Below are 23,212 nucleotides of genomic sequence, written 5' to 3'. Positions count from 1 at the left end.
AGGAGGAGCACATACAGCATCTGTGGGGTAATGACTGTCTGCAGTGTGTGTGTTTGTGTTTGGGGGTTAATTGCTGTGTGCTGAACTTGTGTTTCTCAGTCTGTTTGGTTGTTGTGGTGGTTTGTTTGTTTGAAGGACCGTGTGCTGTAGCAGGCAGTTGGAGGCGGAGCTACCAAGGAAGGTTTGAAAGCTAGAAGCCTCTGGTAATTGGCTGAGCCTTAACCAGTGGGCGGGGCATTCACTCAGGCCAGGGCTTTATAAAGCTGCGCACAAGCGACCAGGGAGCTTAGTGAACAGGAGCTGCTAACAGGGAGTTTCGCAAGGGAGTTCTCCAGGTGAAGGAGGAGCACATACAGCATCTGTGGGCAGAGCAGAGCGGACAGGGAGCTGCAGACGGGAATTTGAGAGAGTTTGACAGAGGGAGGCTTACAAGGGTGAGGAGGACCCGCAACACCTGTGGCAGCACTGCTTCTGTCTCCTCCACCTGCGCCTGTAGCCAGACAGAGCACCAAAGCATGGATGCTTTTACCCAAATTCTGGTGTGGGCTTGCAAAGACTGTAACTTGCAATTTCCACTTACTGATATCCAGGCTGGGGGTGGCATCCAATGTAAAAGGTACCTACTGTTGGAATCTCTCAGGCAGCAGGTGGGAGAGCTACAGGAGGAGGTGGCTAGGCTGAGGAACATCCGTATCCATGAGCAATTCCTGGACAGTATCCATGTGGAGACAGCTGACGTAGCCGTCCCAGTTCACAGGACTACTGACAGACCAGTGGAGGAGGAGGTGGCTCAGGGTGGACACTGGCAGCTGGTTACTTCTGGCAGCAGGCAGTGCTCCACCCCTGCTGCGAACCCTCCTGCTGTGGTAATAGATAACCGTTATGCTCTCCTTGATACAGGAGAGAAGGAATCACCCCCAACAGTTAAGGAGGCAAAGCCTCGTACCCCTAAGGCTGGGAGGTCTGCTGCAACCACTGATAATAAGAAATGTAGGGTAGTGGTGGTTGGAGACTCTCTGCTGAGGGGGACGGAGACACCCATCTGTCGCCCTGACCGTTCATCCCGGGAGGTATGCTGCCTGCCAGGGGCCCGTATCCGAGATGTTACAGAGGCATTGTCGAGGAATATCCGGCCTTCTCACTACTACCCCATGCTACTCATCCATGTGGGCACAAATGATACTGTGAGGTGTGACACTGAGCAGATCAAGAGTGACTACAGGGCTCTGGGAGTACGGGTTAAGGAATTTGGAGCGCAGGTGGTATTCTCTTCGATTCTTCCTGTCGAAGGTAGGGGCCCAGGCAGAGACAGATGCATTGTGGAGGTGAATGTCTGGATACGAGGATGATGTCGCCAGGAGGGCTTTGGCTTCCTTGACCACGGGATGCTATTTGAGGAAGGACTGCTAGGCACAGATGGCATTCACCTTTTGAGGAGGGGAAAGGCCTTATTTGCGCACAGACTGGCTAACCTAGTAAGGAGGGCTTTAAACTAGGTTCGACGGGGACAGGTGAGCAAAGCCCACAGGTAAGTGGGGAACAAGACCTGGGAGATGAGTTGGAAACAGGAGGGAGCACGGGCTATAATGGCAGAGAGAAAGGAGAGTCAGGGCAAAGCTGGGAGGCAAGATCAAACCAGTATCTTAGATGCCTATATACAAATGCAAGAAGTATGGGTACTAAGCAGGAAGAACTGGAAGTGCTAATAAATAAATACAACTATGACATTGTTGGCATTACTGAAACTTGGTGGGATAATACACACGACTGGAATGTTGGTGTTGGATGGGTATAGTTTGCTCAGGAAGGACAGACAGGGGAAGAAGGGAGGAGGTGTTGCCTTATATATTAAAAATGTACACACTTGGACTGAGGTGGAGATGGACATAGGAGATGGAAGTGTTGAGAGTCTCTGGGTTAGGCTAAAAGGCGTAAAAGACACGGGTGATGTTGTGCTGGGAGTCTACTACAGGCCACCTAATCAGGCGGAAGAGGTTGATGAGGCTTTTTTCAAACAACTAACAAAATCATCCAAAGCCCAAGATTTGGTGGTGATGGGGGACTTCAATTATCCAGATATATGTTGGGAAAATAACACTGTGGGGCACAGACTATCCAATAAGTTCCTGGACTGCATTGCAGACAACTTTTTATTTCAGAAAGTTGAAAAAGCTACTAGGGGGGAAGCTGTTCTAGACTTGATTTTGACAAATAGGGAAGAACTCGTTGAGAATTTGAAAGTAGAAGGAAGCTTGGGTGAAAGTGATCATGAAATCGTAGAGTTTGCAATTCTAAGGAAGGGTAGAAGGGAGTACAGCAAAATAGAGACAATGGATTTCAGGAAGGCGGATTTTGGTAAGCTCAGAGAGCTGATAGGTAAGGTCCCATGGGAATCAAGACTGAGGGGAAAAACAACTGAGGAGAGTTGGCAGTTTTTCAAAGGGATGCTATTAAGGGCCCAAAAGCAAGCTATTCCGATGGTTAGGAAAGATAGAAAATGTGGCAAAAGACCACCTTGGCTTAACCACGAGATCTTGCGTGACCTACAAAATAAAAAGGTGTCGTATTAAAAAATGGAAACTCTGTCAGATCACAAAGGACGAATATAGGCAAATAACACAGGAATGCAGAGGCAAGATTAGAAAGGCAAAGGCACAAAATGAGCTCAAACTCGCTATGGGAATAAAGAGAAACAAGAAGACTTTTTATCAATACATTAGAAGCAAGAGGAAAACCAAGGACAGGGTAGGCCCACTGCTCAGTGAGGAGGGGGAAACAGTAACGGGAGACTTGGAAATGGCAGAGATGCTTAATGACTTCTTTGTTTCGGTCTCCACTGAGAAGTCTTAAGGAATGTCTAATATAGTGAATGCTTATGGGAAGAGGGTAGGTTTAGAAGATAAAACAAAAAAAGAACAAGTAAAAAATCACTTAGAAAAGTTAGATGCCTGCAAGTCACCAGGGCCTGATGAAATGCATCCTAGAATACTCAAGGAGTTAATAGAGGAGGTATCTGAGCCTCTAGCTATTATCTTTGGGAAATCATGGGAGACGGGGGAGATTCCAGAAGAGTGGAAGGGGGCAAATATAGTGCCCATCTATAAAAAGGGAAATAAAAACAACCCAGGAAACTACAGACCAGTTAGTTTAACTTCTGTGCCAGGGAAGATAATGGAGCAGGTAATTAAAGAAATCATCTGCAAACACTTGGAAAGTGGTAAGGTGATAGGGAATAGCCAGCATGGATTTGTAAAGAACAAATCGTGTCAAACTAATCTGATAGCATTCTTTGATAGGATAACGAGCCTTGTGGATAAAGGAGAAGCGGTGGATGTGATATACCTAGACTTTAGTAAGGCATTTCATACGGTCTCGCATGATATTCTTATAGATAAACTAGGAAAGTACAATTTAGGTGGGTGCCTAACTGGCTGGATAACCGTATTCAGAGAGTAGTTATTAATAGCTCCCAATCCTGCTGGAAAGGTATAACAAGTGGGGTTCCGCAGGGGTCTGTTTTGGGACCGGCTCTGTTCAATATCTTCATCAGCGATTTAGATGTTGGTATAGAAAGTACGCTTATTAAGTTTGCGGACGATACCAAACTGGGAGGGATTGCAACTGCTTTGGAGGACAGGGTCAAAATTCAAAATGATCTTGACAAATTGGAGAAATGGTCTGAGGTAAACAGGATGAAGTTCAATAAAGATAAATGCAAAGTGCTCCACTTAGGAAGGAACAATCAGTTTCACACATACAGAATGGAAAGAGACTGTCTAGGAAGGAGTATGGCAGAAAGAGATCTAGGGGTCATAGTGGACCACAAGCTTAATATGAGTCAACAGTGTGATACTGTTACAAAAAAAGCAAACGTGATTCTGGGATGCATTAACAGGTGTGTTGTAAACAAGACACGAGAAGTCATTCTTCCGCTTTACTCTGCGCTGGTTAGGCCTCAACTGGAGTATTGTGTCCAGTTCTGGGCACCGTCTTTCAGGAAAGATGTGGAGAAATTGGAGAGGGTCCAGAGAAGAGCAACAAGAATGATTAAAGGTCTTGAGAACATGACCTATGAAGGAAGGCTGAAGGAATTGGGTTTATTTAGTTTGGAAAAGAGAAGACTGAGAGGTGACATGATAGCAGTTTTCAGGTATTTAGAAGGGTGTCATCAGGAGGAGGGAGAAAACTTGTTCACCTTAGCCTCCAATGATAGAACAAGAAGCAATGGGCTTAAACTGCAGCAAGGGAGATTTAGTTTGGACATTAGGAAAAAGTTCCTAACTGTCAGAGTAGTTAAACACTGGAATAGATTGCCTAGGGAAGTTGTGGAATCTCCATCTCTGGAGATACTTAAGAGTAGGTTAGATAAATGTCTATTAGGGATGGTCTAGACAGTATTTGGTCCTGCCATGAGGGCAGGGGACTGGACTCGATGACCTTTCGATGTCCCTTCCAGTCCTAGAGTCTGAGTCTGAGTTTTATAGCTTGAGCAGTGTGCAAGAGGAATAACACTTGTAGGTAGGGATGTAAATAGGGATGCAGCGCCCCCACATTTTATGTGGGGCCCCACACCTGGGGTTCTGGCCCCACGCTGGGTTTAGTTATTGGAAACCAGTAAGACTGCTTATTGGTTAACAGATTAAACTTTTACATCCCTACTTATAGGCTGAGTGGCCGTCCCTCCCTGTCAGTCTCTGTGGGAGGCCATGCCGCCTCGCTGTCTTGTACCTGTAAAGGTGAGCTCAAAGGGGGGAATGAGCTACACCTAGTGCTCCAGTCCTCCGGCCAGGCAGAACAGTAAGGCAATCTAATGTGCCCCAAGCCCTCGGTCAGGGCAGTGCCTGAAAGCAATGGGTAGGCTCTGGCTTGAAAGCAATGCGTAGGCTCTGGCCTGCAATCAGGTGGGATGGCTAAGCAGTCTGAGCCCCAGGTAAGGATGAGCATCAGTAAAGTCTAGAGGTTCAGGTAGGAGTGCCCAAGGAGCGCAGGCCTCCTGGCCTAAGGAGTGGGAGTACTGCCACTCCGGGGGGGGGGTGGCGGCAGAAGGGGGACACGGGTCCTCCCAACTCTACCATGTCCCAGCCTAAGGCCTTAACAGTGGCAGAGTGGTCTACCACTGGGTCAGCGGGGATCCACCAACAGCACACTGACCTTGGATCAGGCCAGCTCCTAACCAGGCTGTTGTCTGGTTTCCCTGGGCTGCTTCCTACTCTCCCCCTTGGATGTGCCTGTGTCTTTTGTCTTGGGGGCTTTGACCAGGCTGCAGGTGGCAGCTCCTTGGCATCTCAGTCAGCCAGCAGCCCCAGGGAGATCCAGCCAGTCCTACAGCAGCAGCTCGGCAACTCCTCAGTGTCTTGGTTGGCCAGTGGTCCTGAGAGCTCTTGCCAGTTCTCAGGAGGTTGACCCAGCAGCTCTTCTGTAGGCTCCAGCAGTAGGCAGGGTGCGTCCATCTTCGATGGTTGCTCCACTCCAGCTGAGCTGCAGGGCCTGCCTTTTGTATGTCTCCTCCTGTCCCGCCCTTCCGTTTTGGAGATGAGGGGCAGACATAGCTCTCCTGGTTTGGCTCACAAGAGGTGTGTTGTGATCCCTCCCTGTCACTCTCTGCGGGAGGCCATGCCTCCTTGCCACAGCACTATTGAAATAATAAGGTAGTTTAAACTGGGAGAGGTTTGCTGGTGTAGCGATGTCTGCAAATCTCCTGCTGTAGATTCAGTTTATAATGGCAAAAGCACTTTTATGCCAGCACATCTACATTAGCTCATTTCACAAAAAAAATCACACTCCCTAACAGACATTGCTAAAAGTTTCTAATGTAGCCCTGGCCTAAAGAGACTTTGTGCCTAGAAGTTTGGAACTACCTCCAATATGAATGTATTTGGTTTAACTATTAGACCTTTTAGCTACTTTTAAAAAGTTTTTTATGAGCTTCAAAAGTGTAGGTGGGTGGGGAATGATTGTTTCTATGATTTTTGATATCATTATTAAGCCCTAGATCCACATTGCATTGTTAATGCAGTTGCTCTAAAACAAGGCTGAAAAATCTAATTGAGAAAACTACAAACCCTTAAACAGTTTTGAAAAGTATTGGAGTAGACAGATTAGAGGTTTACTAATAAGAAATGAAACATCTCACCTTTATTACTCATTAAAGGGGGACAGCTTGAAATCTTCTCTTTCAAAAAACGAATTGAAGTAGTCTTGGGTCCTAAACTTGCCTCTGAGTCTCCTTGCCATGTTTATAGTCTTATGATCATGTTTTAAAATATGTTCTCTGTTAATATCCAAGATAATTACAGAAAGAGGAGAAACTGGCAAGACAGGGAAAACAAACTGTGCAAAATGCTATCTAATGGACTAAGTAAACATTGAAAAAAAATCTGTAATCTTTCATTTGTTTTGGGAACTATTTGTAGCAAAAAAGTTTTTTAAAAAAATCAGCCCATGTAACTTTTTAAATCCATGAAGATTATCTCTCCAACACAGGATAAAGGCATAATGTGGGGCAATGTGGGAAGCTTGTTGTGTTGTCATATGCATCAGCTCTGTTTTGAGGATTTTTGCTTCCATTTCTGTCAGAACCTTTAAGGACTAAATTCACTTGGTAAGAAAAGTTGTGCCTGTTACAGGTAGGTAGCTCATCATTACCAACCTTTAAACAGGCATTCAGTTTTATCTATTAAAAACCATCCAGGTGCCCTCCATAACACCAGTTTTATAACACTCTATATCAAGGGCTGAGTAGAAATGTATTTACAGCGCTTCCCTCGCCCTGGGTCCTACCATTTAGCACTGTGGCTTACCCCTGACAATGGAGCCCGAGCAGGAAAATATATGTAAGACGTAAATACCAAGAAATGGGAGACTTTACCAATAGGGTTTCAGGCATTTTTAAACTATGGTCTCCTCTTACTTAATCTCTTCCTCCTATTGTCTTCCTTCCTTTCCCTCACCTCCCACAAACTGTCAGGCCTGCAGTAGTTTATATCACACAAATTAAGAGAACAGATTTAGGGGCAGGTCACTACAGCCGGGATCTATGCTCTGAGATCGATCCACCAGCGGTCAGTATAGTGCAGGGCTGCCCAGAGGATTAAGGGGGCCTGGGGCAAAGCAATTTCAGGGTCCCCTTCCATAAAAAAAAATTGGCAATACTATAGAATACTATATTCTTGTGGGGGCCCCTGTGGGGCCCAAGGCAAATTGCCCCACTTGCTGCGCTTCTCCACCCCCCCTTCCGGCAGCCTTGGGAAAAAATAAACATTTAAAAACCTTCCGCATCTCAGCACAAACCCAGTTTTGAGAGAGCTTCTTTTCAGGTCACCTTTACGGGATATCGCTGGTTCTCAGCATCAGCTAGTGCTAAAAGGCACTAAAACTCATTAAAAGGGTTGGACAGATATTTTCCGTCAACTTTTTTTGGATCGAAAAGTAGGAGGTTTTTAAAAAGCAGAAAAAAATCACGACAATGTCTGCTTTCCTTCAAAATTTGCTGTGTTTTTTAATTGAAAAGCTGAAATTAGTCTGCCAAAACCTGAGTATGGTTTGGGGTTTCAGAAGTGTGTGGCCAAATATTTGCTGCTAGCTGTGTTTGTTTAAAGAAACAATTAAAGAAAAAATCTGCTTTAAAAAAATCCAAAACTTTTGAACCACCTCAATTTATGACCAAACGCCTAAGTCCATCCAGTCAGATTTTTCCAGGTTTCTGATACTCTGCTGGCTTCCTTGACTCATATCTGTCTCGATAACTTTAGGTTCATTTATCTTAGAACATAAGAATGGCCATACTAGATCAGACCAAAGGTCCATCCCGCCCTGTATCCTGTCTACTGACAGTGGCCAATGCCAAGTGCCCCAGAGGGAGTGAACCTAACAGGCAATGATCAAGTGATCTTTCTCCTGCCATCCATCTCCACCTTCTGACAGAGGCTAGGGACACCATTCCTTACCCGTCCTGGCTAATAGCTATTAAAGGACTATATAAGGCACTAGTGAGACCTCACCTGGAATACTGTGTGCAGTTCTGGTCTCCCATGTTTAAGAAGGATGAAATTCAAACTGGAACAGGTTCAGAGACTGGCTACTAGGATGATCCGAGGAATGGAAAACCTGTCATATGAAAGGAGTCTCAAAGAGCTTGGCTTATTTAGCCTAGTCAAAAGAAGGCTGAGGTGGGATATGATTGCTCTTTATAAATATATCAGAGGGATTAATATTAGGGAGGGAGAGGAATTATTTAAGCTTAGTACCAATGTGGACACAAGAACAAATGGGTATAAACTGGACACTGGGAAGTTTAGACTTGAAATAAGACAAAGGTTTCTAACCGTTAGAGGAGTGAAGTTCTGGAACAGCCTTCCAAGGGGAGTAGTGGGGGCAAAAGACATATCTGGCTTTAAGAATAAGCTTGATAGGTTTATGGAAGGGATGGTATGATGGGATAGCTTAATTTTGGCAATTGATCATTGATTATCAGCGGATAAGTATGCCATGTGGGCGGTGATGGGATGTTGGATGGGATGGGATCTGAGTTACTGCAGAGAATTCTTTTCTGAGTGCTGGCTCGTGAGTCTTGCCCACGTGCTCAGGGTTTAGCTGATTGCCATATTTGGGGTCGGGAAGGAATTTTCCTCCAGGGCAGATTGGCAGAGGCCCTGGAGGTTTTTCGCCTTCCCCTGCAGCGTGGGGCATGAGTCACTTGCTGGTGAATTCTCTGCAGCTTGAGGTCTTCAAGCACAATTTGAGGACTTCAGTAACTCGGACATAGGTTAGGGGTTTGTTATAGAAGTGGATGGGTAGGGTTCTGTGGCCTGCTTTGTGCAGGAGGTCAGACTAGATGATCACATTGGTCCCTTCTGACCTTAGTCTGAGTCTATGAGACTTAACCTCGGTGAATGTATCTGTTTCCTAGAGACTGGCTCCACAGGGTCCCTCGCAAACTGGAGACGGTTACTGTGGGTTTGTCTTTAGTATAGCTTATGTACCCACTTCGTCGGATGCATGAATTCACCCACGAAAGCTCATGCTCCAATATGTCTGTTAGTCTGTAAGGTGCCACCGGACCCTTTACTGTTTTTACAAATATATAAAAGTGTTTTTAATGTAAGGGTGGGGGGATCACACTGAGAGGTTTGCTATATGAAAGGGGTCACCAGTACAAAAGTTTGAGAACCACTGAATTAACCCCTCTGGAGCAGGGGAGGTGGGGTCTCCCTTGGTAGGGTTGGGAAGGAGGTGGGTGGTGTAGGATATTGCTCTTCTCATGTGATCCCTCCCTCACAGAAAAGATAACAGCTTGGCTCTTTGTGTTAAATAGCTGTCTGCAAGCCTCAAACTGCTGAATGAGCTTTAGAGTGGGGAAGGCTGTGCCTCCCTGAACAGCCTGGCCCTGCCCCCTGTCTGACCCCCATCCACTTGCTGCCCCCCAACTGCCCCCCTCAAAATCCCTGATCCATCTTGCTCCTTGTCCCCTCACTGTTCCCCCCCGAGACCCTCTCCCCAACCACCCCCCCGACTGCCCTGACACCTATTCCCCCCCAAGTCCTGATAGACCCCCTGGAATGCCCATGATCCAGCCCCCCCCTTCCCTGTCTCCTGACCGACCCCCCAGAACCTCTGCCCTCTCCCTGTCCCCTGACTGGCCCTGGGACTCCCTGCCCCTTATCCAACCCCACCAGCCCCAGCGCCCTGCTATGCTGCTTACCCCACCTTCCCCCTCTCCCAGAGCCTAAGCGCGTCCAGAAGCGGCCCTCGACAGCACCACAGGGTCCTGGCTCCAGTGGGGCCTAAGTTCCCACCAATTGGCCTTCCCCCTTTCCACACGGCTCCAAGTGGGGAGGAGCTCAGGCCCCACTAGAGCCACACTGCTTTAGCTCTGTCCAGGGCCGCTCCTGGGTTACCCCCACCTTTCCCTTCTCTCAGAGCCTCAGCGCGCCGCGTCCAAGAGCTGCCCTGGCCCCTGGACAGCACTGCAGCGGCATGGCTCTGGCGGGACTGGAGCTCGCAGACCTGCCCCCTTACCATGTGGTTCTGAGTGGGGCGGAGCTCAGGCCCCACCTGAGCCAGGCGGCTTTAGCTCTGTCCAGGGCTGCTCCTGGATGTGGCATGCTAAGGTGCCAGGGGATGGGGGAAGGTGGAGGCAGGGCTGGGGCTAGAGAATTCTCACGGGGGCCCCTGTGGGGTCTGGGGCAAATTGCCCCACTTCTCTCCCCCCCCTCCCGGGCGGCCCTGATGTAGTGGGTCTAGTAAAGACCCACCAAATTGACTGCAGATTGTTCTCCAGTTGACTCCTGTACCCTACCGCTGACGAGAAGAGTAAGGTAAGTGGATGGGAGATTTTCTCCTGTCTACTCCCCGCATTGTAGACCTTGTGGTTACTCAACCTAAGGTACGTTGATTCCAGCTACATTATTCACATAGCTGGAGTTGCATGGCTTAGATTGACTTACCGCGGTAATATAGACATAGCCGGAGAGCATCTTTTGGGACATAATTATTTTATAATCTACCCTGCTGCTTTAATGGCATCTGGATATTTTGAGCAAGTCTTTTGGGTTGTCCGTTATATTTGGTAGGGTTTCAAGTGAAATCTTTGCTTTACAGAATGGCCTGTATATTCATTCTGCATTTGTTCTGAGAATAATCTTGTTGGTTTTTTAAAAACAATTTCTGCAGCTTGGTTTGCAGGATTCATAGTTTATTCAGTCTGAAAATTCTTTTTTATTCAGAACTCCAGAAAACAGCATTTCAAGTACATTGGCATTACTCTAAGAAGGTGGTTTTCAAACTTGTTAGGCTGCATACCCCTTTCCAAATATTGTAGTTTACTGCATACCCACATCTGACATAGTGTCATAATATACCTGTGATTAGATTGTCAAGTCTTACTAAATAAAGTGTATTGTCCACCATTACTGGATTTTTCTCATGTACCCCCTGATGAGATCTCTTGTACCCTGAGGGGTATATGTACCCCAGTTTGAAAACCACTGCTTAAGAATAAGTGGACTCTTTCTGAATAAAATGTATTTCGTGGCTAATTTATCACCTTGTTCAGGAAAATGTAGGATGTGTTTTGTGCAGTTTGTAGGGAACAAGTCCTCTCAGTATCTCAACTGCTATGGAGAGTAGGTTTTTATGAACACATCCATAAAGTATTAATAGAAATAGTAATTTAAGTTGCTGATTACTACAGCCATAAGGTTAGAAATACTTTTTTTTAAATATGGTTTTCTAGTAATAGCTTAATACTGCACTTAAATCAAATGTGGGTAACCAAAACAAAAAACAAAACCCAGCATTCTCTATGCATTGTAAATTTGAATTAAATACAGATTTTCTGATATGGAGCTTCTGTTAAATTGACAGGAAATTCTTTTGTGGTTTTTTATTACAAGATGAAAGTTCAAATGTAAGAAAAACTTAAATTTGTTCATAGTATAAAAGAAAAGATGCAATACTTTCTGGGCCACAAGTGGTGTCAGTGGAAGACATGAAGCCCTAATGTCTACAGTAGATCATATGTATGAGTGTGTGGCTGTTAATAGATTCCATGTTCATGTGCATTTTAAAGGCTTACACGTATGCTGGCAATGGTGATACTTCTGCTGTGATTATGCTGAGAGTTTGCTGATGTGTTTAGCGAATATTGTTTCTTCGAACTTTTTTTTTTTCCTGTTCGCAGATGTTTGTAGTCCCTACTGTAGGAGAAGGGGGCAAACCAGTTAAAAATAGGAAACAAAAAGTATAGCAACAAGGATGGATGAACAAGCCCTTCTAGGGCTAAACCCAAATGCTGATGCAGACTTCAGGCAAAGGGTAAGTTTGTTTTCCTCCATATTAGGTATGGCAGCCAGTTACTATGCAACTGACTAATACCCTATTGATTTGTGTGATGATTTAGATAACTGAAGTAAAGGGAATGTAATGGGAATCTATAATTGTATTGTCATTATGTATGCATGCAAGATGCAGTTCTTCATTTTACATATATATACTGTTTTACCATTTACTATATATATACTGTCATGCTAAGCATGGCTTTATTCACTGTAATTCATCCTTGTTACATCTTTTCATTCAGTAGATTACACTTAAAACTCGTTGTTTCTATTGAACACTTATGAGGTAGATTGTGGCATATGTACTATTAGTGTGTAGTTTAAGCTAGTTACGTAACAGCACTCTTCAAGAATATGGTTCAATATTAATCAGAATTTAAATATAAATTCCATTTCTCAGACTCCTTTTTCAGCTTTTAATTGTTGTACGCATTATCTTAAGTTATATTGTTTAAACTTCAGTACATTTTTAAATACAGCCATGTGTGGCGCTCAACACATACTTAAAACCTTCTTTTACAGCACCTTTAACCTTAAAATCAACAAATGCTGGGTCACGTAACATTTTTATTAAGCTGCAGCTCATTTCTCCCTGACCACTATAAGATGTGTTGCTTTGGCGCTCCTAGCTGGTAGGAAAAGCCATTGTAGTATGACAAGTTTCAAAGCCTACTGGACAGCTCAAGAGATGTTATCCAAAGTGTGTGCATGGGTGTGATTGTGCAGCTTTCCAAATCCTAGGAGCATGATGTAGTAAAATCTCATTCTGTGGTCAAATTAGTGATAGAAAGGTAAGGGAGGTGTCAGTTGATTTGTAAACATCTATGGAATAATAACTTCAGTGGTGTCATCCTCTGTGATATGGCAGGGGGCACTCACTACTCTCCTTTCACCAAAGGCTCCCAGCTCCAGGCCCTCTGGTAGAAATTTTGATAAGTGTTGTCAGAAGTGGATCAAGTTTAGTACATTTGAAAGCCCTTTCTCCCACAAACACAATGGTATCAAACATGACAAACCTAGAACAATTATTTAGCTTTGTATTTGAGAAAATATTTAAATTATTTTTTTGTAATTATACTTTAACACAGGGATACATTGCTTACATAAAAAAACACTCATCTTTGGTAATACTAGGGAAGTTAGACTTGACATGTAGTACTGAACATTGATGGCATGCAAAATAAATATAGTGTCAGCCTTCTTTCGGGAACTACGAAGAAACTCCCCTGAACGATGTGAGGCAGCACCTTCATTACACTATGTCGCAGTGAAATTCTTTGAGCAATTGTTCACATGCTGTAATTTTTTCCTGCAAGGTATGTAGTTAACTTCTCTTTTGTGTGAGTACAAGACAGGAGTTTCTTCATTATGACATAGGAGATATTCATGGAGTCAGTTATTTTGTTTTCAACAGGTGTAATACCATGGAGTTTCTCCTTTCTGATACATTTTTAATTGTCTTCAGCATATGTGTCACACGCAAGGTAGACATCATCATAGGTCTAGTATTTTCTCTGGAGTCTCATAATGCAGTGTTTGGACAAATCTCGGCAGGTGTTAAGTTCCTGGTTTGTCTAGAGCCTGTACCTCAGCCATATCATCTATCATTGCTATGCTGAAAGGTCATTGAGAGCATACATAAAATGCACGGAACTGACCTTGCAAGTCCTGTACCCTTTGGGAAGTGACTTCACACATCAGTATGCTTTTCAAAGAAGACATGTAGGCAGCATTTTTGAAGGTCATCAAGTGTTCAGATGTGTGCTTCTATAGCAGTTGCAGCTTTCTCCGTTCTAGAATTTGGTTCACAGTATTGTTGCTGTACAATATCCCCCAGATCTCAAGGATACTAAGGACCCAATTGCAGGTATCTCCGCAAAGAATGTGTCGTTTGCCAGGACATAGAATCCACCCTTCAGAGATCATTATGAGACACTATTAGCCATTGAACAGGCCTGTAAAGGCCCATGTCTAGTGTCACAACACATTTTGATTTAGTTCTTCAGATGTATTTGTTCACGTGTTCAAGGTGTGTAAGGAATGTTAACTGAATTGTGGGATCAGTGAGGCTAGCAAGTATGATTGGCAGGAGGAGCATACATGGGTTGTGCACTCTGGCATCCTGTGTAGTGGCAAGTTAAAGGTTGGCTGTCTTTGAATGTACCTTTCTCCTGAAATGGTGGTTTGTCCTGGATGTTGGAATCATTTCAGGGTATGTCTTCTATCTCTTCAGCTAAAGCTATACTCTGATTTTTCACTTCTGGAGTGCATCCCACTTTTGCACAATAATCAAGTGAGGTCAGGGTTAGTGAAAGTAGAAAGCTCTATTATAGATGATTTAACTGCTGCTTCATTGAAAACTGGACTTCTTGGCTTCGAAATTTTTGGACCTAGATAGGAGATGGAGTCATGAGGTCAGGAACCTCCTTACAGGAGCAGTTCTTTTGCTGGTCCTGACAATACTTGAGGGGGACTAGTCCCCATTAATATGCTCCTGATAGCAGACCATAACAAATTCTTGCTAAGAGATAACTGCTTCACATAGTTTTTCACCTTTGACTTACTGCAGAAGTAGGTGTTATTTTCAAAATGAATGCCATGGGACCTAGAATAAGGCAAATCTTGGTCACAGCTGGCACTTGTTCTGGCATTTTCAACTTTTCCTAGTGCCCAATTAATTCACTTTCTCTCCAATCTTGCCAAATTCAGGTTGAGTGCACTTCCTATAGCATAAACACAACGCTCTGCGGCACCTTTATAAGTCCTCTGCAGTGGCATTCTCCAAAGATTCGGCTGCTAGCTGGTGATATTAGAATCCTAAAGATGCCTAAAAATGGTCAAAACCAAAGTAAAAACAAGGAGCTTTAATAAAATACTTTGGGATTATAATTGTTGTGTTATGTAACTATGTGCATACCATTTGCAGATGGATTCCCGTGATTTCTGGATGGATGCTGGCATCTTAACCAGCCTCGTTACAACTTTTGGCATAATAAACAAAGCTGATGATCAGTACCAGTAAACAGATTTCTTACTGATGATGTCAGATCATCTTGACGCATTCCTTCCATTTATAATAATCTATAACAATAAAACAATCAGTTATCATGTTCTGAACATTAACTGAAAACTGTCAGTTGAGGGCCACAGTTTAATTTTGTGAGGGCTGCATGTTTGATGTGACACGGTTAAACTACAAATAAAAATATAGTAATGACTTTTTAAAAAAAACATTTTCTTGATTATATATCTACATAATTGTTCTGTGTTTGTCATGTTTGGTATGTTTGTGGGAGAAGGGGCTTTTGAATGATACTCAATTTGAGCCATTTCTGACAACACAGTATTATCAAAATTTCCATCAGCCAGAGGACTTGGAGCTGGGGGAGTGGGCAGCAAATCCCCTTGCCCGGCACTACAGGGTGACCCAAGGGAATTTATGATTATGGGGCTTTTATGAATCAAATGATGCCTCCCTTACCTTTCGATCATGAACTTGCTTGGAATTACACATGCTTTACCTGGTCCTTGGCAATTATAAGTCAAATGTTTTGGGATAATTGCAGGCATTGGCCTATTTTGAACAGCTGAAGATTTCCCAAGATGCTTGGCAAGTCTGTGCAGAAGCATTAGCCCAAAGGATATACAGGTAATAAACTATTTTTATGGATTTATAGTTATTCTCAAAAGTATACTGAACACTCTGCTTCTCTATGGCTTTTTTGGTTGCTAATCAGATTGCATAAATGGGATTGATTGATAATCTGTTTTAACATGTGCAAATGACTACTTTTCTTACAGTGTTTTTGTAACTGACCCTTTGTCATCGATTTATAACTCTCCTATAACTGGCTCCATGCTGAAGCTACACATAATGTAAGATTTCCACCTAAAAGCAGACTTTTTATTAAAGTTGGCCCAAATTATTTGGCAGTGTGACATAGCTGTTTTTAAAACACACACAATGAGTTAGTGTCTGTGCTTTTCTATAATCAAGGCTGCATTTTTTTAATGGGGAAAATGCCATTTTATGGCTCAAAATGGCAATTTTCATAGGGAAATTAAATCTTCATGCACAGATTTTTGTGCCAAATTCAGCCAAACAATGCTTTGAAGCATTAGCAATGCTTCATTATGTACGTTGAGAAACAAAATTTCCACTTCTTAGCTTTTTGGAGTTTTACATTGAAAAATTCCAAGGCTTACTGAAGGCTACAGCAAGCCAGTGGTAACTGGGTTTAAAATAAGGTGTTGTTGCCTCCCACTCGTGTGCTGAGAATAGGCCATACTGTTTCTTATGAAATTATTAGTGCACCCTTAGTATGTAGCAGCAGATATGTACATATATTTTAACTAAACACCTCTGTGTTAGATTTTAAATAATGAATTAATATATTCGCAGAACTGAAGTTAAGGCTTAATAAATGTCTGGTTATGATAAAATAGCTTATGGTGGCTTACTACTTCTGTACACCACTTTTAGTAACTTCCAGTGGTCTGAAGCATAGAAGAGCATGCAATGGTTTGTTAAAAACAAACTCTGAAAAATTGGCATTTTGAGACTAAATTTGCCAAATATAGACTGACATTTTTTCAGCAACAGATGGCCGAAAAAAGATCCTTCAGAGGGTACCCGTAAAGATAAATATAGTCAAAATACTTAATTATATACCACAATTAACCAGTTTGAGGGGCATTCAACATATTACTTTAAAACTTGTTGGGTGTTTTTGTTTGATGTCTAGACACAAACTGACTGCCAGATCTTGCTCAGTAGGATTGCTTAACATGCTTTGTGCAGTTGACTTTCTCATCCCACTGAATTCTGCTAGACTGAGGGCAAGATACAGCAAATCCTGTGGTATATGTTACACTCTTAAAAATCCTTTGCGAATGACACAACTTTGTGAGATAGATAAAGTAACTTTGAAAAACTGCATTAAATGGCATTTAACTTGTCACTGTACACTGGTTAGTGCCAGGTTCTGTGGCTGAAGTATCATTAGCTTGCTAGACATTTCATCAGAGTTTGGATGTTGAAACTAGAAAAGAAAAAGTTGTTTTAAGTTGTATTAAATATCCTTGGATTGGCTAGTTTGGATGTTAATCACATCTTTAAATTTGCTTGCTTTTTGTAATTGCCATTCTTCTTTAACTTCAAAATGCTGTACAAAAAATAAATTTGTTTAGAACCCTAACATTACTTTAAAGTATGATTTTGCAATTATTTTCTTCTAAAAGTAACCTTTATCATACTGCATAAAATGTTGAAGAGTTAACGTCTGCAATAATAAGGGGCAAAACACTTCAGGAATATTAATTTTGTTTTTGGTATTCTGCTTCTGCAGCACTCCCTTTTCTCACCACCTTGAGTGAAAAAGCATGTCTGGAAATATTCTTTTGCTGCAGCAGACCTGCTGATGACCTGGCCAATTTGAGTTCTAATCTATCAATGTTTAATTTCTTGTATGAACACAAGTTTTGAACTTTAATGTCATGCTAAAATCTTTCTCATGGTATTTGCCATTTGGGAGAATACTTGTTACACTGTAAATTACCTGAAATTCAGTAACTCAAGAATAAACCATGAGAGGGATTGGAGTGTTTGCTCTGCCTCTAGTACATAGTGTATCATGAGAGGAGTAGAGCCTTTTTTTGCCCAAGATGGAATAATTTGATACTATACCCTGAAATGCCTTACTGGGATTAAAAATGTGAATTTTTTTTTATTAAAAAAAAAAAAAAAAGTTAAAACTAAACTGTGTTCTTGGTGTCTTTAATTTTTTTGTCAAGAAAAATATGTTATATTGGCATGAGATAACTATATTGTCCCATGTTCAGTGATGATTTTTAGCTTCAAATTATTTCTGTTACTGTGAAACGTATTGGAGTCTTGAGACTGTCATTTGTTTTAAAGTTGTCTTGCCTATCATTGCAACACTTCTCCAGTTTTAACGGCCAGCTACAACTTTCCTTTAATGGGTCACTTACAGTGATGGTACACCAAACTTTTCAGAATTTATTTATTAAAATAGTTGAGTTGGTTTCCTCCTCTAAATCACTTTGTAATAAGTGAAATTAAACAGTAGGTGAAGTACAATTGAAAGCTGAAGCCAGGCTAGTGGTGGTTGTTTATAAACCATCCCAACGATTACTTTCAATAGTGCCTCAGCTGAAGCCTCCAGTGGATACCTCAAGTGGATGTCATTGTGATGGGTTTAAAATTTTTTTGCTGCAAGGAGCTGGAATTAGACGCTTACGTTTTTGTAGCATAATATAAAACAAAACAAAAAAGCATTAAATCCTGCATCAAATTCTGTAAGTGAAGCACCCCTTGACTGTGTGCTTTAGTTAAAATATAACAATTGAATAAACTAGGCAATGTAACAAATGAGTTGTTAAAAAGGAAAAAAAAAAATCAAAACTAGTTGTTGTATGTTTGTGTATTTGTAATGACTGTGCTCATTTTCCTGACTGGTCAAGTACTCTGAAATGTTTGCAGCAGATAGAACAGATTTTCTTCTCTATAGTAGAGCAGTTCTTCATCACAAGAATCGATAACTGATTACACAGTTCCAGGAATGTATTCTTCCTGAAGAAATGGGCTGCAATATTTCCATTGTGTTGATTGTACTTTTCTTCTTCTTCTACTTCCAGTGATGATCACATCAAGTTCTTCTGCTTTCAAGTTATAGAACACCAAATTAAATTCAAGTGAGAAATGCTTTTCTTCTTATAGTAATATTGTTCTATACACTTGTTTTCCCACTCACATTCTGTGCAAAGAAATTAAAAGCTTTATCAGTAACATTCAAAATATTTTTACTTAAAGTAGACAGTAGAAACTTGGTTATTCAAACTTTTAGCCATTTTTCAGTTAGTTATTTTGGTGCTTTACTGCAATGTATATTAATTGCATTGAGAAGTCCTGCGCTTGGCCATATAAATTCTACTTTTCCCATTAAACTTACATAAATTAACTTCTACTATACCTGTATGTGTTGTGTTTACTGTTGTTTTTTTTTTGTCTTTTGAAGTGATAGTTTCTGTTGGAGATACTGTAGGTTTGGCTTATGTTGTTACTTTTTAAAATGTAAAATTATTCTTAAATAGTGGAGAAATACATTTATTTATAAAGGTGTTTTGCTTCAAACTGATACTTTTTTATTTGTGTTCGATTTTATTTTTTATATATAAAAAAATATAAATAATATGGGGAGGGGGAGGGATCGTGACCGCATATTAAGGTTGCAAAGTGAAGAATTCATAAGATAGGAAATGCCAGATTTATGGTTGCTTATGCAATCTTAATTTGGCCCTGTTGTGTATATGTGTTGTGATACAAGCTTTAATTATGTGATCACATTATTTGTTTCACAGGGCCCCAGCCTTATATTGAATAACTACTAATTTATTTAATAAGTGTTTATCCTCTTCAGTGTGTAGCCCCAGTTGTTGTTTACTGCACACCATTCAAATCCTGTGCTGAATGTAAAATTATGTCTTCCTGGATGTTTCTGTGGTGCACTCTCCATAAATTAATGAATGATTATGAAGCACCCAAATATTATCTTCACAGTGCTCCTGTGAAAATAGGTATTATACTCATTTGTTAAATGGGTAAGTGAGGCACAGATTGCTTTAAAGCTCAAAATGACAATTAATGTTGAATGCCCAACTACTGCCCTGGTTTTCCAGAGTTCTTAGCATCTTAGAGCACACATGTCCAAAGCATAGCTCCAGCTGACTTCAGTTACAGTTGTGAGTGCTCAGCACTTATGCAAATTTGTGCACCCAGAAAATGAGGAACACAGTTAGTGACCAACTCTGAAAATCTTCATTTGAATGACTTGCTTGGCATCACATAGGAACTCTGGCAGAGGTAGGCATAGAATACAGTTGTTGAGATTAGCATTCATTTGCCTTTTTTCTTAAACTCTTTTACTGCAATCCTCTGCCTCCTTCACAACATGCCTCCTGGTTTCTGCAACAAATGAGCCAGGGGTCTACAGACAAAAGCCTCATTAAGTACACCACCCTGGTTGTATGAAGCAGGGGTGTTGTGGAAAACTTGCTTTTGACTGTTTTTCTTTTAACATAAGAAATTACATGAAAAAAACCTAATTAAAAAAAAAACACACCCTGGAAAAACCAAGTTCCATCTCAGAACCATACTGATCCCTCAGTTTGGGTTGCCAGCAGGGTTTGGACCTTGAGAGCCACAGCATAGACCTCCAGCACTTGAACTAATGGAGTAACTGGTAGCTGTGTTGTTCTCAGTATGTGGATCAAGCACTAAAGGAAGATGAGACACTTTGCCAGTGGGTTTTACAGCTATTGGATATCAACGAAGGAATGTAAAGACTCAGAACTCCTGGGTTCAATTCCAGGTTTTGGTGCGGGGGAAAGGAGAGAAATGACACTTCTCTAGTACACTCCTCTGTCTCTGTCCCTCTCCTTATCTGCTGCCCCTCCAGGTGTCTATCTCCCACTGACTGTCTTCATTCTTTCTACCTTCTGGTCCTGCAATATCCACTCCCCAAGTCCTTGTGCTCTTTTGCTTCTCTCTCCATTGCTCACTCTCTGCATTTGAAGTCAGCCTATGTCTTTCTCTTTTGCTGTGTGGGCACCAGCAGTGGGAATATTGAGAACACAAGTAAGACTGTCTCCCTGTTGTTCTGGTGTTTGGTGCTATAGTGGCCTGGAGCGGCACTTGCAGGGAATGTCCTGCTCAACACTTTGCAGCCACAGGATGGAGCATGCTTGGCCATTTATATGAGGATGGCATATGAGCAGACCAGTCACATGTAGGAGCTGCAGGGCATTTGAGCATGCTCAGTACAGGCAGAACCTTTGGAGACCTTAGCAACCAAACTCTAATGGGTATTTAGTGAGTATATGCAAACAGCGATTTTTCAAACTCTTATATCAGACAGATTCAAGCTTTTTTCCTGCAGAAACGGAAAAAGGCATATCCCTGACACCAGGGTAACCTCCCTGACAAATTTCAAGTATCTTTTTGAAAGGATGAGGGCCCTGTAGCTTCCTTAAAAGAAATCATTACAAACAACTCATTAACATGGGCATAATAACATTTTCCATTACTATTGTTCCTAGAAACAGCTGAACCATTTTTGCTGAAACTTTCTAAAAAATCAGACTAAAGTGGACACCTGGGATGGAAAACTTCAGCCCAACAATTAAAGTTTGGCAAGGTTATAAGCAACTCAAAACAGGGTTTTCTAATGGCCAGACAACCTTAACTATAGACATTGCTACATGTGCTGCCCATAATGATGAGTCTCTCTACAAAACTTGGCAGCAGGAGGTTAGGAAGTGGCCAGCAAGGGCCAAGTCCACTCTAATAAATTGTATTATGGGAGATTGTGACTCAATTTTTAAAGGTTGAATCTTGCCTGGTTGTAATACTGCAACTTTTAAAGTAATGAACTGTGTAAAACTTGCTTTAAGATATGCAATTAATCAGGACAAAACTGAATTTAGTAACGAGAGCAATGACAGTGGTAGTTGAAACTACCCTTCGGTTCTTCAGTGTTAATGTCAAATGGGATAACTAATGGCTTTGATGTGAATACAATATTGTAATAACTCCTCACAGTTAAGGAATAACCACAATTAAGACAATGAATTAACTTTTAATGTCTAATGCAATTTAATTTTAACTTTAAACTTAATTAAAAATAATAATCCTAGTCAGCATAGACAGTCCCCTTCTTTTTTTTCTTATGCGTCTTAAAGGTAATATTAGAAGACTGGGAGGAAGTGTAATTGCCATAGTTTTTCTACTACACAATCAAGTAAAATTGTTCTCATATGGTGCAGAATGGCTTTCATTAAATAAGTTACTACAAAGTATTTTAAAGTTTAACTTAGAACTCTAATATGCAAACAGTTAAGAGAATTCCTTCTGTGGTGAGATTTTTATATAGATTGCACAGAACAGTCTGCGTATGAAGGCAATGCAGATGTCTAAGTAATTTAGCTTTTGCCTTTTTAATCTGTGGAACCAGAAGTAAGCAAGCTAATAAAATATAGGATCATTTTGATCTGAATGATTTTGTTTCAGATATTCTGAACTTACTGAAGTCCAACAGCAGCTAATCAGGGAAACACTCGTAACGTGGTTACAAGCTCAGGTAAATGTTTTTTCTTTTACAACAATTAATAGTACGCAGCTGGCTTATTCAGGATTACTAACTGGTGCCAGATTAAAGGTTTAAAGGTTGCTTCCTATGTACCCCTGAAAAAGTTAAGCTACTTGATGGAAAAACGTATTCAGACATATGATGGACATTATAATTCTTAAGGTTTTACATTTTTTTAAAACGTGTGTTGAAAACAAGTTTGTAATTAAATGTGCTTAAAGTAATGTTTAAATCTTGTTATCTCTGCCTTTATTCCTATCCTGCACCTCAATTAAGAACTCAATTGTGGAGCGTTCTTTTGAGAGAACAATACAGCGGTGCACAGACAATCCAGGAAGTTTTTGGAAAGTATAGGGGACAATTTCCTGGTGTAAGTGCTGGAGGAACTAACTAAGGGCAGAGCTCTTCTTGACCTGCTGCTCACAAATAGGGAAGAATTAGTAGGGGACGCAAAAGTGGATGGGAACCTGGGAGGCAGGAGTTAAGGATCCTGACTCAAGGAAGAAAGGAGAGCAGCAGAATACGAACCCTGGACTTCAGAAAAGCAGACTTTGACTCTTTCAGGGAACTGATGGGCAGGATCCGCTGGGAGAATAACATGAGGGGGGGAAGGAGTCCAGGAGAGCTGGCTGTATTTTAAAGAATCCTTATTGAGGTTGCAGGAACAGACCATCCCAATGTGTAGAAAGAACAGAACAGTAAATATGGCAGGCGACGAGCTAGGCTTAACAGTGAAATCCTTGCTGATCTTAAACACAAAAAAGCAGCTTACAAGAAGTGGAAGATTGGACAAATGACCAGGGAGGAGTATAAAAATATTGCTCAGGCATGCAGGAGTGAAATCAGGAAGGCCAAATCACACCTGGAGTTGCAGCTAGCAAGAGATGTTAAGAGTAACAAGAAGGGTTTCTTCAAGTATGTTAGCCACAAGAAGAAAGTCAAGGAAAATGTGGGCCCCTTACTGAATGAGGGAGGCAACCTAGTGACAGAAGATGTGGAAAAAGCTAAAGTACTCAATACTTTTTTTGCCTCCGTCTTCATGAACAAGGTCAGCTCCCAGACTACTGCACTGGACAGCACAGCATGGGAAGGAGGTGACCAGCCCTCCGTGGAGAAAGAAGTGGTTCAGGACTATTTAGAAAAGCTGAATGAGCACAAGTCCATAGGACCGGATGCATTGTATCCGAGGGTGCTAAAGGAGTTGGTGGA

General features: G+C 41.7%; 1 protein-coding gene across 4 annotated transcripts in view; it reads left to right on the top strand.

The window, feature by feature from the left end:
- Nucleotides 1–23,212, top strand: part of XPOT (exportin for tRNA) — an 82,044-nt gene that overhangs the window by 11,306 nt on the left and 47,526 nt on the right. For all 4 annotated transcript variants that reach the window (XM_030548835.1, XM_030548834.1, XM_030548837.1 and 1 more), the window contains exons 2-5: nt 11,681–11,814; nt 15,404–15,486; nt 18,495–18,551; nt 21,925–21,994. In XM_030548835.1, the coding sequence (XP_030404695.1) occupies nt 11,755–11,814; nt 15,404–15,486; nt 18,495–18,551; nt 21,925–21,994 (270 nt within the window). In that variant the 5' untranslated portion in view covers nt 11,681–11,754. The remainder of the gene's footprint in view (nt 1–11,680; nt 11,815–15,403; nt 15,487–18,494; nt 18,552–21,924; nt 21,995–23,212) is intronic.

This window comes from Gopherus evgoodei, chromosome 1 (genome assembly GCF_007399415.2).
Source record: "Gopherus evgoodei ecotype Sinaloan lineage chromosome 1, rGopEvg1_v1.p, whole genome shotgun sequence".
Classification (NCBI taxonomy): domain Eukaryota; kingdom Metazoa; phylum Chordata; order Testudines; family Testudinidae; genus Gopherus; species Gopherus evgoodei.
The sequence above is the reverse complement of the archived record's forward strand: the minus strand, read 5'-3'. Positions and strand labels throughout refer to the sequence as shown.